This window comes from Salmo salar, chromosome ssa29, assembly GCF_905237065.1.
Source record: "Salmo salar chromosome ssa29, Ssal_v3.1, whole genome shotgun sequence".
In the NCBI taxonomy this organism is placed as follows: domain Eukaryota; kingdom Metazoa; phylum Chordata; class Actinopteri; order Salmoniformes; family Salmonidae; genus Salmo; species Salmo salar.
The window spans coordinates 16,599,998-16,614,964 of NC_059470.1; the positions used below are offsets into that span (position 1 = coordinate 16,599,998).

The window sequence follows — 14,967 nt, forward strand, 5'->3', positions numbered from 1 at the left end:
ACCAGATCACAGACAGACGCGGAGGGAAAGAAACAGAATCCCAAAACTAAAGAGAAAGATAAACCAGGACCACCACATCAAATGAATTGGATCAGTCTGCTGTCTGTCAACCAAGTGAAAAACCCTTTCCCTCTGTCTTTCTCTCTGTCTCGCTCTCGCGGTCTCTCACCATCTCTTGGTCTCTCTCCCGCTGTCTCTCTCTCTCTCTCCATCTCTCGGTCTCTCGCTTGCTCCCTCTTTCTATATCGCTTTCTGTCGCTGTCTCACTCTCTGTCTTTTTCTTTACCTGTCTGTCTCTTTCTTTACCTGTCTCTCTCGCCATCTGTCTCTTTCTTTTCCTGCCTCTCTTCATCGCTCTCTTTCTTTACCTGTCTTTCTTTTCTTGTCTCTCCGTCTCTTTCTTTTCTTGTCTCTCTCTCCATCTCTCTGTCTCTTTTTCCGTCTCCCTGTCTCTTTCTTTACCTGTCTCCCTGTCTGTCTGTGTTCCAAACCCCCGGCTGCATCACCAGCATAATCTAGTTAGTGGTGCACATCCACAATGTCTCCTACTCCCAACTCCATGAATCAGTCAAGTTGAAAGGGAGGGGTCAAAGAAAGTGAAAGCTCATTCGGCTAAGTAAGTAATGTGATAATTTGGCTTAAAGTGTTTGGGGTTGCATCCCAAATGACACCCTAGTCCCTATATAGTGCACTAGAGTGACCAGGGCCTACTACCTTTTGACTCTGGTCAAAAGTAGTGGACTATATAGTGAATAGGGTGCCGTTTAGGATGTAGGTTGGAGGGGGGGACATATCTGCGGACCATGGCAGTGCAGACGGTTTCTCGCTGCCTGGTGAGTGTGGGAACGAGAGTGCCAAACAAAGGACTATGGGTAGGATCGGGTTTCCTCTGTGGACCACTCACTCAGACGCTCACTGACAGACAGCTGACTGACAGATGGCCCTGACAGCCATGTTATATCAAGAGGGCAAGGGAGGGAGGAAGAGAGTCGGAAGGAGGGGAGAGGGGGCGGGGAGGAAGAGGAGGGGGAGAGAGAGAGGCTTGCTGTCTGTGCAGTGCTTTTAGGACTTTTCAGCCACATTCCACTCTGACAGACTGTGAAAAACAGTGAGTGAGTGAGTGAGTGAGTGAGTGAGTGAGTGAGTGAGTGAGTGAGTGAGTGAGTGAGTGAGTGAGACCCTACAAGCTGAGACTTGCTCTAGAAGTGGCAGACCCAAACTGCTACAGCTCTTGCAGACTGACACACATGATTCATTCATTTACAGATTGAGAGAGATAGCCTGCTGCAAATGAACTGGGTGAGAGATCAGAGCAGAGAGCCAGCAGGAAGGGAGTCTTATTCTTATAGAATAAGACAGAATGGAACCTTGAGTTTATGACGTCTATAAATACAAACCTCCGCGTCCCAAATGGCACATTTAGTGCACTATTTTTGACCTGGATCGGTAGGGCTCTGGTCAAAAGTAGTGCACTATATAAGGAATAGGGTTCAGTTTGGGACAGCCACCTTACTAAACCACTCATAATCTTCCCACAGTCACACAGTCCTATAGGCTGTCATACTGCCCTTTCACTCTGAAAACACTTACAAGGTCCCCATGTCCTTTAGGTAACAGTTGCTGTTGTCTACGCCCCTTTAAATACATTGACCGCAAAGGCTTTGAAGTGCTTTGAGCTTTAGCCCTCCCCTTTAAATCATGGATTTGACCCTTGGTGGACAGGTGTCTATTGACCACAGACCCGTGTGTGTGTGTGTGGGTGTGTTCTAACCAGCTGTTTTAAGACTTTAATAGACTTTCCCTCCATATTGTTCCTTCTAAAGGAACACCCCACAGAGACAGAGGGAGGCTACTAACTAGGAGACTCGGTTAAATAATACCAGACAAGGGCTATAGCTAGCTAGGACTAAACCTCCACATGTATGTGTTGTGATTACACATTCGCTGGCTGCAAACGCTGCATGCACACACACACACACTAAACCATCACCCCCCGCAATCATGCTATTTAAAGACTAAAGCGGGTTCCCCCACATAACCTAACACATTGGATTTCCTCAACTTCTTTGTTTCAGTAACAATCTTTTCCATACAGTAAAATTCCTCTTCTGCATTGTAGTCTGTACTAGCCAAAGCACACAGCAGCCATAGACTCTGCAGCCAGCCAGCCAGCCATAAGTCAAATAGCCATTTACTGCAAACGTCCAGTAATTGGACATTTTTGTACCGTTTGAACGAGGGACTAATTTTTCTCTGGGACCCTTTCATCCCAAACCCATTAAAAGGTTGGCAGGGCCTGGTACACCAGACACACACACACACACACTCTCTTTAGTGGTTAGACCAGCTACTAACCACTGGTGTACAGCCACAGAGTTGGCAGACCTGAACAATACAAATTGGTCCAATGTTCAGGTAGCAGCCAGCATGGCTTTCTAATGTGAACCAGGAAGCTTGTAAGTGTGCACATGTAAGACGTAATTCTTCATTAAAGACAGCAACAGGGGAAACTCTGTCCACAATCAGGTGGGTGTGTGTTTCAGGGAACCTCTTTACACACTCTATGGTGTGTGTGTGTGTTACGGTTGAATGGCGGGAACCCATTTGCCGAGATTTACGGACCAAAACCACTCCCTTTTCCCGGGATAAATAACTGCGAGAAACAGGTGAATTATAATAAATTATTTATATGAACAGCACGGAATGAAATGGAACTTAAATGATATCCAATGTCTAAATCGAACTTCGCTACGGCATCTGCATAAAGAATCATCAACGCTCAGGGTGGGGACGGACAGCCCATCTCAGTATGAAACTCAGTTCGCAACGCATGTTGACCTATTATCTCATCATGGTAACACGTTTTCTTGTGACGGGTAGCCCTACATTTGCTGCAACACTATGCTATAGTAATTTAAAGACCAAATGCGCATCTCATTTACCCATCTCCATCTGGTTTTCGGGGGTCACCTTGTTTTTTTGGTGTGTAAATATCATACTTTTTTTTTTAAACTGCAACTATGGACTTTTAAAACAGCCGTTGCTTTAATACCGTTAAATCAGTGCACGCGTGAGCAATCTCTCACAGTCTCTCTCTCTCCATCAACTCCATTCAAATTGCATCCAAAATAGTTCATCCTGTCCTAGATTGATACATACATACACAATACCAGTCAAAAGTTTGGACACACCTACTCATTCAAGGGCTTTTCTTTATTTTTACTATTTCCTACATTGTAGAATAATAGTAAAGACAAACTATGAAATAACAAATATGGAATAATGTAGTAACCAAAAAGGTGTTAAACAAATTAAATATATTTTATATTTGACATTACTCAAAGTAGTTACCCTTTGCCTTGATGACAGCTTTGCACACTCATGGCATTCTCTCAACCAGCTTAATGAGGAAGTCACCTGGAATGCATTTCAATTAACAGGTGTGCCTTGTTAAAAGTTAATTTGTGGATTTTTTTTCCTTGGTAATGCGTTTGAGCCAACCAGTTGTGTTGTGACAAGGTAGGGGTGTATACAGAAGATAGCCCTATTTGGTAAAAGACCAAGAACAGCTCAAATAAGCCAAGAGAAATGACAGTCCATCATTACTTTAAGACGTGAAGGAAATACAGAAAATGTCAAAAACTTTGAAGAAGTTTCTTCAAATGCAGTCGCAAAAACCATCAAGCGCTATGGTAAAACAGGCTCGCTTGAGGACTGCCACAGGCAAGTAACAGACATATCTCAACATCAACTGTTCAGAGGAGACTGCGCGAATCAGGCCTTCATAGTCTAATTGCTGCAAAGAAACCACTATTAAAGGACACCAATAAGAAGAAGAGACTTGCTTGGGCCAAGAAACACGTAATTCAAGTCCATATAATACAGTACAATAATACAGTTCACACTCAAAGATTAGCCTAGTGGAGCTAGTTTCATTGATTTACCCAAAAGAGCACACTCTATAGCTAGCTAGCTACATCTATGGGCTTTTATGTTTTTCTGTCCTGCGTAATCTGCAGTATCCTTTATCATATATGTATTGGGTAATGGCACAGTCATTTGGGCTTGGGCTCATTAAATGTCTTCAATGTAGGGCTCATAAAATGTCCGTAATGTATGGCTCATCAGGCTCAGGTAGCATCCGGCTTGAATTTTTGACCAAAGCTCTAATCAAATCTAGACATAGGCCTATTTGTACGCTTTATAATGCTTTTGAATGACACTTCCAGTTTTGGCGGGAAATACAGAGTTACCCGGGAGAAAAGTGATTTATTCTCGGGATGGTACATTTGTATAATACCGGGAAAATATTCAATGCTAGTGTGTGTCTGTGTGTGTGTGTGGGGGGGTTTGAGTGTTTTTGTGTGTGCATGTGCATACACATACCTGCCCAGGCTGTTGGCAGGGCGTCTGGAACTCTGCCTGTTGACACACCTCTTTGACCTTCTTGTACTTGGGCAGGCTGTTGGTGTGAGGGGTGGTTGGACTGCCTCCACCGTCCTCCTTCTGCCTCAGGAGTTTACTGTCGAGGAACACAGGAGAGGGACAGGTCAGGTTAGGGGACAGGTATTGGTTAGGACAGTGGTAGAGGTGAGGGTTAGAGTAGGGGCAGGCTATTGGTGTGCTGGGTGGTTGGACTGCCTCCTCCATCCTCGTCCTTCCTCAGGAGTTTACTGCAGACAGGAGGGACCGGGGAGGGTTAGGAGTTGTAGTCATTTAAAAAAACATTTTTTAAACAAGCTGTGTGTCTGAAAATCTACGGAGGAGTAGCTTCCCATGCCAGGCCTCCACTCTAATGGGTATGCGTCCCAAATGGCACACTATTCCCTATATTGTGCACCTCTTTCGACCATAGGGCCCTGGTTAAGAGTTGCGCAATATATATGGAATAGTGCCCAATTTGGGTCGCGGACATTGACTGGTGTTGCAGTAGGCCTCCTGCCTTCCAGCTGCTGTTTGTGTGACGGGGTAATTAACGACAGAACACTGCTGTGCCTGAAATGAAAGACTGGTGACCTCTGACCTGTAGGGCTTTAGGCTGTTTAATCCACCATGTGTATGACGCCTGAACACTGGGGTTTTTCATCGGATGCATCCCAAATGGCACCCTATTCCCTATATAGTGCACTACTTTACCCATAGGGCTCTAGTCAAAAGTAGTGCACTATGTAGGTAATATGGTGCCATTTGGAACAGATACATACTTTATGACTGTTGAGATAAGCCTCTCTAGACCCTCCACTGTGTTACTATACAATGGAGAGAATATATGGAGCTATCCATCACAGTGCTATTGTATGTCTGCTTCCCAATTGGCACCCTATTCCCTATATAGTGAACTACTTTTGACCATAACCCAATGGGCCCTGGTCAAAAGTAATGCACCAGATGGGAAAAAGGGTGCCATTTGAGAGACACCCCCTCGCTCTGTTACTCAACAATGGAGAGAATCTACTGAGCCATCCCTCATGCTTCTACTGGGGTCGGTGTTCAACATCAACATACTGATAGCCCTGTCAGTGTTAGCCGGTTCCTGTTTCAAAACTACTGAGCCATCCATCACTTTGCTATTGTAGTGTACACTACATGGCTAAAAGTATGTAGACACCTGCTCGTCGAACATCTCATAGAGAGCTAGATTAGCTTCTGTAGCTTCTCTGTTTCCTTTAACCTGTCAGACAGGACAAGACAATACAGGACAGCAGTCACAGTCACTCTCAAAGGCAAGGGGACAGGTTGTACTTTAGGGTCACAGTGTTCTGTTCTCATAGTTGTTATGCCTGTGCGTCTGGAGAATTCAGTCAGGGTTGGCAGTGTGGGTTGGCAGTAGGGTTGGCAGTATGGTTGGCAATGCGGGTTGGCAGTGCGGATTGGCAGTATAGTTGACTGTTGGTTGGCAGGGCTGTGTGGGTCTAAGGGCTAGAGTGGTGCCAGTGTGCCAAAGCCAGGAGGAGGTCAATGTGCTTTGCACAGGGTAGAGCTGGCCAGGGCTGTGTAAGGCTGGCCAGAGCTGGCCAGGGCTGGGCAGAGCTGGCCAGGGCTAGATTGAGCTGGCCAGGGCTGGGTAGAGACGGCCAGGGCTGGGTAGAGATGGGCAGGGCTGGGTAGAGATGGGCAGGGTGAGTGGTGGTGTGAAGCTGGGCTGGGCCAGATGCCCGGGCTGGCTTTCCTGGCACCCGGAGGACACAAATTAGTGTTAGTGTAGACGTAGCTGCCGTCCGCCGCCTGCTAGCTTAGACCGTAGTTAAAGCTAAAATTACAGCCGAGGACAGTTGTAAATACCTCACTATCAACAGGTTTCTGTACATAGAAATATGAGGGTATAGGAAGTAGGTACTGCTCAATAACACTATCATTTCAAGCACTTTATGGCAGGGAACTAGAGCAGTGAATGGAGGGATTGGCTTTAGGCAATCTTAAGCGTGAGGGGTTGCATCCCAAACGGCAAAAAGGTTTCTCTCCTGCTACATGTCTTAGAGCTGGGAGGTTTCCTTCAGTGTGCCCCTGGCATTACCGCAGCTCAGAGTGTTCACAGATACAGACAAAGCCTATAGAATCACACCAGATCATATTCTGACAGTGAGTGCTGTAGGCCTCACTTCTCTCACGACTGGCATGCTCACTCACGAATGCTTCTTTACACACACACCGTGGCAGCAACACGCCCTGTGCGTGTGTGTCGTATGAGACTTCCTGTCCTTCCTCAGTTAACATCAGACGATGTCTAACACACACAGCCCACGTCAATGCTGTGGATGTATAACTCCGCTGCTCTGCCATGCATGTGTCCGGCTGGCTCCCCTCCCATCAGCCAGAGCAAGGACACACAGACAGACAGGGACAACTCCAGGTTACCGTCTGCCTCCAAAATGGCACTCTATTCCCTATGTAGTGCACTATATAGGAAATAGGGTGCAATTTGAGACACAGCCACTGTCTCTCTTCCCAGCCTTAAACACTTGCAACACAGGCCCCACACAAGGAGGACAAAGGCAATGTATATGTCCCAAATGATATTCCCTATGTAGTGAACACATTTTGACCAGGGCTTCTGAGTCTCTGAGTCTTACTGACACACAGCACAGGCCTCGGCCTGGGCTTGGCTGTGATCACGTTTTCTATTGCTGTCCCTATGGAGCTCTAGTCGAAGGTAGTGCATTATATAGGGAATAAGGTACTATTTGGGTCACAGCCTCTGTCTCCCACATTGGAAATGCAGGCCCAAAAGAGCAGGCTGACAGACAAAGATGTCCCTTTAAAGCCCCATGTGCCAACGCCTGCCTGTGAGAACTGTCACGATGCACCGGGCAGGCGTTTCTAGATCCTAGCATAGATCAAACAATACTAAAAATGATATTCCCAACCTTCTCCCCCACAGTCGTCCCAACCCACTGTGGTCTGGAAGTGTCTGTCAGGCAGAAAGAGTGTGTGTGTATGTAGAGTATGTGTAGTAAATAAGTGGAAAGAATGTCTGGTTCGCTGTGAGGACGAGCATTCACACACCTATGGGTAACCTTATGGGCCCTGGTCAAAAGAAGTGCACTATATAGGGAATAGGTTGCTGTTTGGGACGAAGGCTGTGTGAATGCTCGTCCGCTGCCTGACACGTTTGGGATTCAACGAAATGTAAAATTGGTGTCACATTTCTGTACTAACTACTGACCTGGATCTGTGGTGTTGCGTGTGCCTTTTGCGTGTGTGTGTGTGTGTGTGTGTGTGTGGAGGGGATAGGAAGAAAGGACATCAGTTTACCCTCTCTCCACTAGGAATGTGTCCCTCCAGACTTTGGGTTTCCGATTGGGTTTGAATCTGGAAAAACAAAATCCACTTTAGTCCGTGTAATTCACATGGGCCTGCCTGTGGACTTACCAATGGGTGCGTCCCAAATGGCTATTTATTATTTAGAGCACTACTTTTATTTAGTGCACTACAGGATTACCCTGTAGCGCACTATATAGGGAATAGAGTGCCATTTGGAACACACAATGAGCTATGTTGGTCTTCAGTGTACAGCCAGCCAAAGTTATTACACAAGATGATTCTAGTATTGCTGAGGTTTTGTGGAGAAGCGATAACGAACTGAAATTTGTTCTGTATGTTCTGTACACTTTCTTTTTCCTTGCCACAGTGCTAAAAACTTTAAGGGGAATCTGGCATTCAAACCACAAAGTGGATGTACCAATCCCAGACTGTCCCTTTAAGATTCCATGAATGTGCAAAGATTGTCCAATTAGCTTTTTGGGGGGGCAGATTTCACTCACATAAAAATACATATTATAAGTTTCTCTTGTATAAAAATACAAACTTTGTCCTTAGGGGACATCATGGTGAAATTCGGATGGCAGTCCATGTGTACCTGTTGATAAAGATATGAATAAGAAAGTAGAATACACATGTGTGTACCTGTTGCCAGTTTTCTCATGCTCCAGTAGTTGGAGGATGGACTTCCCGTCCATGTCCGGAGGAGTGTCCAGCCCAGCGATGTGTAGGATGGTGGGAGCCAGGTCAATGTTCAACACCAGTTGAGGATTCCTGTGGAGAAACAAACACCATAAATAACACCACCATAAACAACAACATAGACACCATAAACAACACTATCATACACGCCAACACCATAAACAACCACACCAACACAATAGACAACCACGCCAACATCATAAACAACCACACCAACACCAACATAGACACCATAAACAACCACACCAACACCAACATAGACACCATAAACAACCACACCATAAACAACACCAACATAGACACCATAAAACAACACCAACATAGACACCATAAACAACACCACCATAAACAACAACAACATAGACAACCACACCAACACCATAAACAACCACACCAACACCATAAACAACAACATAGAAACCATAAACAACACCACCATAAACACCACCACCATAAACACCAACACCATAAACAACCACACCATAAACAACCACACCAACACCAACATAGACACCATAAACAACCACACCATAAACAACACCAACATAGACACCATAAACAACCACACCACCACCATAAACAACCACACCAACACCATGATCAACAACTACATAGACACCATAAACAACACCACCATAAACACCAACACCATAAACAACCACACCACCACCATAAACAACCACACCAACACCATGATCAACAACTACATAGACACCATAAACACCACCACCATAAACACCAACACCATAAACAACCACACCACCACCATAAACAACCACACCAACACCATGATCAACAACTACATAGACACCATAAACAACACCACCATAAACACCAACACCATAAACAACCACACCACCACCATAAACAACCACACCAACACCATGATCAACAACTACATAGACACCATAAACAACACCACCATAAACACCAACACCATAAACAACCACACCACCACCATAATCAACAACCACACCAACACCATAAACAACCACCCACCCCAACACCATAATCAACAACAATACCAAATGTTGTGACACTTTGCTCTTGAAAGTCCAATATCTTGAAAACGTGACTGCTGATGTGCAAAACATTTTGGGACGTTTTTGAGTGGAGTTATCCTTTAATGCTGAGTGCCAAACAGAGTGGCATTGAGTTCCATTTTCAGTGTCATTTGGTATTGTTGATGGTTATGGTAAGATCGTTTTTTGAGTGGATTTGTCCTTTAAGGAGAAAGATTGGGGGTAAAGCTCTGGAACAGACTAGCGTCCAGTTCACGGGGTGTACTCACGCTACCCTATGGCCCGTTCTGGCTTGGACGAGGCTTACTTACACTGCTCCAGGCTCGACGTTGGGCCCTCTGAGGAAGAAGGGTACTCGGATGTCAAAGTCATAGGGCATTGACTTCCCCTTTACCAGTCCGAACTGACCGATGTGATAGCCATGGTCAGCAGTATAGATTACATAGGTGTTGTCCAGCTCTCCACTCTCTACCAACATCTCATATACCTGGGGAAAACACAGCCGTGTGTGTGTGAGCAAGGAACAGACAAAAGGAAACAAATAGACAAACTCACACCTCATGGGCTTATTACTACTGCACATACAGTACCAGTCAAAAGTTTGGACACACCTAATCATTCCAGGTTTTTTTTTAGAGATTTTTACTATTTTCTTCATTGTAGAATAATAGTGAAGACATCAAAACTATGAAATGACACATATGGAATCATGTAGTAACCATAAAAGTGTTAAAGAAATCAAAATATATTTTATATTTGAGATGAATTCAAAGTAGCCACCCTTTGCCTTGATGACAGCTTTGCACAGTATCTCCCTCCCTACACAAATTAAAACTAGAAAGTGTAGCTAGAAATAGATCGTCTTACCTTCTGAACAGAGTCGTCCACTGACATGAGCGTCTGTAGTCTCTTTCTGTGTAGGAAGTTAGTGAATTCCATGTGAATGGGCCTCATGGGGCCAGTGTACTGCATGATCCAGTGTTTATCCATGTTTGGGGCGTAATTATAACTGGGGGTGCTGCGGAGATGAGAGGAAACACAAAATAGTTAGTTAAAGATCTTATTTTTACCCATTCTGCTCTCTGTACATCAGTTTAGATGACGAAGACGAGGCTAGTGAAGGGGGACGACTCATAATAATGGCTGGAGTGAAGCTTGATGTGTTTGATAACGTTCCAGCCTTTACTATGAGCCCATCATCTCCATTTAAAGTGTCACCGGCCACCATTGCTTGAGATGCACCCCAAATTCTCCCTATGAGGACCTAGACCTTGCAATGCAGAGGCTATGAAAGACAGAACAAACACAGTGTGTCTGTTCAAGCCTCACTAACAGTCCTGGAAATCGAGGAGGCAAGAGAAGCAAAACATGCAAGAGTCATCCGAATACCAACTAGCCATAAAGAAACCCTTTGTGTGTGTGTGTGTGTAACCCTGTGTAACCCTTTAAGGTTTCACCAGTAGTAGTCAGCAACCACCTGTCTGTTATTTCTCATCTTTCTGCCGGTGTCAATGGCTGTGTCCCAAATGGCACCCTACTCCCTACATATAGTAGTGCACCACTACATTATGTAGGGAATAGGGTGCCAATTTTGTGCCACAGGTGTCTGTGGGCTCTACCCTGCTGTCTGCTCTGTTTGACAAGCATCAATAACCAAGATGTTTACTAAGGAAAATTCTCTCCCCCCTCTCCCTCCCTCCCCCCCTCCCTCCTCTCACACTGAGTCGACAGACCTCTTGGCTCAGAGGAGTCATTTGAGGGTTGGCACATGCTTAAGAAAATAATAGCCGTGTTGGATTCTGGGCCCACAAGTCAAGTTGGTTACAAGCCCTGGACTGTGAAGACAAGACGTGGGTAAACAGAGAAAGAGAGTTGCTGGTAGCTGTGAAGAGGTCCATAGAGACAGGTTCAGTACACCTGTCTACTGTGGGGCTGGCTTTTGGTTTAGATGCTGACGAGGAACGTTCCAGAGACATCAGGTAGTTCAGACCAGGATGTTTCACACATCATTCCCTGTTGCTTGACTTGGTAAGCGATGCTGCAAATCCTTAGTGCATTTAGCTGTTAGAAGGTTGCACAGTAAAGCAGTTAAACAGCTAAACCCGGTCTGTCGTAAATCAAAAATGGGCGTCTGTAGTTTAAGGGAACTGTGGAAGGGGACGGTTTGATGTTAATGTCATTATCATTCCTGACTCAAGGTGTAGCTCTCTCTCTCTGAATCACAAATCACACCCTATTCCCTATGTAATGCACTACTTTTGACGAAGGCCCATCGGGGATAGTGTGCCATTTAGGACGCATCCTGGGAATAGGAACAACTGGGATTTTTTATTACATTTTTTATTTAACCTTAATTTAACTAGGCAAGTCAGTTAAGAACACATTGTTATTTACAGTGATGGCCTAACCTGGCCAAACCCGGACAACGCTGGGCCAATTGTGCGACGCCCTATGGGACTCCCAATCATAACTGGATGTGATACAGCCTGGATTCGAACCAGGGACTGTAGTGATGCCTCATGCAGTGCCTTAGACCGTTGCGCCACTCGGGAGCCCGGGGACGGGAATTAGGAACCTGACAAACCCTCACAGAAAACCACAAGAAGTGGTTTTATTTCTTTAAGTACATGTTAGGGTGTGCTAATACACTTTGACTGACTAAACATATTCTGACTACGAGCTAGCTACACCTCGGTATTGTGTGGTGTCTGAACAAGACGAAGCTGAACATTTAGCTGTAGGGTGAAAATAACCTTAAACTAAGGGCCTTAACCCCTTGCTCTATCCCAGGCTGAACGCATAGCCCTTTAAATGGTGTGGTGAGGTTGTAGTCTAAGCTGAACACTAACCCTGAGAGCCAGAGAGGTAATCCCAGACTAATACCCTTTAGAACCCTGGCTAGATGTATTCTGTGTCCAAAATGGCACCATATTTCCTATATAGCGCACTACTTTTGACCAGGGTCCATAAGGCTGTGGTCAAAAGTAGTGCACTATATAGGGAATGGAGTGTCATTTGGGAGGCAGCCAGACACTGACCCTGAGAACCTTGACGTATAAAGGTATAGTGTGACAGGTGTATGTATCCTATAGGCCTCTCCCTATATGAGCTGGGCTCATTCCCCTGACCCCAACATTCCTTGTTCCCTCAGCGGTGCCCAGCCTAGATCCCAGCCCCCGGTGGCCCTGTGCCCAGAGACAAGCCTCTTTGTGGGGCTTATTAGACCTCCTGGCTGGGCGGGTGAAGAACACAATGGAGGTCTGAGGAGGAAAGGGGAGGAGGGCAAGAGTTACCACAACTCAATCAGAGGAGAGGGGAACTTCCGTAAGTAAGACATTAAGCCTGCAACCTAGAGCTTGGAAAAAGGCTGGTTTGATGTTACTCACAATCTCTGGGTAGAGGAACCATCAATGGTGCATCAATGCCCATGAAGACATGCCACCCACATCAGACCATGCCTGGCACCTGTTCCCCTTCCTACTACACTGACCCTGGTGCTCACCACACACATGGTAACCTTGGCAACCCCCTATGACCCCCAAACAGAGGCCTCAAACCCTGCCCCCAATATCCCTCTCTTTCACTACCTCTACCCACTCACACATCCGGGGGCCTAGTTCCCCCCCCGCCTCACCTCCGACCCCCCCCCTCATCACCAACTCTTGGACCCTCAACCCCCCTCCCCAGCCTGGAGGCTTGTGCTAAAAATACATGAATAATGTCACAAAGGCCTGCCTGCTCCAGAACATACAATGCATTCCTCACATCCCTACAGCCATGCGGAGAAGGGGCTGATTGATATAGACAGGGTCAGGATGTCCCAGGGAAAGAAAAAGCAGGAAGCGAGAGAGGCGGAGAGGGAAGGGAGAGAGGGAGGGGTAAAGGAGAGGTAGGGATGAAGGGAGGGATGAAGGGAGAGAGGGTGAGGAAGGGAGAAGAGCGGGGGGAGTAGGAAGAGGAGAGAGAGGGACAGAGAGTGGGATAAAGAGAAAGTAATAGAGAACAAGAAAGAGAGATGAGAGCGAGAGAGCGGGAGAGAGAGAGATCATGAATGAAGGGCAGGAGAGTGAAGGACAAAAAGAGAGAACAAACTGCCTAAACCTGACCCTGGTCTCCCACCCTGTCTTCTAGCCCCAGGACACAACTTCCAGGAGTGGAGGAGAGCAGCACAGAGCTGAGGAGGCATATAGAGCAGGGAGGTTGGGAAGGGAGGCTGCTGGGTTAGCGCCAATGGAGAGGCCTAGCTTAGCCCTGTTCGGAACCATAGGAATAGAATCATAATTCTATCATGATTCTATTTCTATGATCGGAGGGCTGCCACAGTTCTGATGCTCCTGGATGAGAGCTCCACTACCGTGGGCTTGGCCTGAGAGCTCAGTGTCCTCTCCCAGGAAGATACGTTCCCTGACTATTCTTAGACGATAAATCACATCAGTTTCCCGCTGCCAGTCAGAAGGGTTTGCCAGAGGAGCGTTTTAGCAGCCTGTCATCATCTAATGACCAGGGGAAGGGTCTGTATCCCACATGGCACCCTATTCCCTATGTAGTGCACTTCTTTTGACTAGGTCCAATGGGATTATGGTCAAAAGTAGTGCACTATATATGTAGGGAACAGGGTGCCATTAAGGACGCCGTCTTGGAGTACACAGAACTGTAATAATGTTTAGGAAATATGTGGAGGATAATGGCTGCCAATCATAAACCACAGCACTTCAGACTTGGGGTAAATTCCCCATTGCAGCAAATACAGTGTTTGTGTTTATGTGTGAATCCATGCATCTGTCTGTGTGTGTATGCATGTATCTCTGCGCGCATGTGTGTTGTCTGTGCATAGTGTGTCTGACTCACATGTGTTGCGATGCGTTGGGGAACATCTCTGAGTACTGTGGGGCTGAGTCCTCTGGGCCATGGGGGGCAGCATGGCTGAGGACCATCATCACTGGCCGGTGAGGGTAAACCTTCTTGGACATCCGGAAGAAGTTGATACTGTCATTGGTTATAAGGTCCGTGAAATAGTCCTGCAACGGGGAAAAACATAGTATTAGCTTAAATACTCATTGTGTGGACAAAATGGTTTGTATTGTACAGGTTAGGCTACAAGGGGTGATTTCTTTAGTCCTGGACTTCAGAGTGTGTTTAATGGAGACTATCCGTAGAAAGTGCTTCATCGTCTAGGAATTGGCATAATCTGCATCCGGGTAGCAAGACCCAAAAGTTCAAAGTTTCTTCTTTTCCAATGTCATGGTCCTTTAACAGCAGGTCAAAGTAACATGGCTGCTGTCTTGTACATGTTGTTTAATGCCTTTTAGTTTTTACCTATCCAGGGCTGTCCCCCAAATGGCACTCTCTTCCTTAAATAATGTGCTACTTTAACCAGAGCAGCCCAGATCTGCACAGAACTTTAGACACAGAAGTCACTATACTGCTCTCCTAATTCCTCCTAACTCCCAATCCAGTAGCAATCCACTGAGTTAGCAGCTGGCTG

The 14,967-nt window shown here is 46.0% G+C and overlaps 1 protein-coding gene across 7 annotated transcripts in view; it reads right to left on the reverse strand.

Moving 5' to 3' along the window:
• sulf1 (sulfatase 1) overlaps positions 1–14,967 on the reverse strand; it is a 71,070-nt gene that overhangs the window by 16,539 nt on the left and 39,564 nt on the right. For all 7 annotated transcript variants that reach the window (XM_045710855.1, XM_014181027.2, XM_014181026.2 and 4 more), the window contains exons 5-10: positions 14,331–14,500; positions 10,350–10,500; positions 9,794–9,969; positions 8,404–8,532; positions 7,753–7,809; positions 4,387–4,522 (exon numbers count right to left, since the gene is read on the reverse strand). In XM_045710855.1, the coding sequence (XP_045566811.1) occupies positions 4,387–4,522; positions 7,753–7,809; positions 8,404–8,532; positions 9,794–9,969; positions 10,350–10,500; positions 14,331–14,500 (819 nt within the window). The remainder of the gene's footprint in view (positions 1–4,386; positions 4,523–7,752; positions 7,810–8,403; positions 8,533–9,793; positions 9,970–10,349; positions 10,501–14,330; positions 14,501–14,967) is intronic.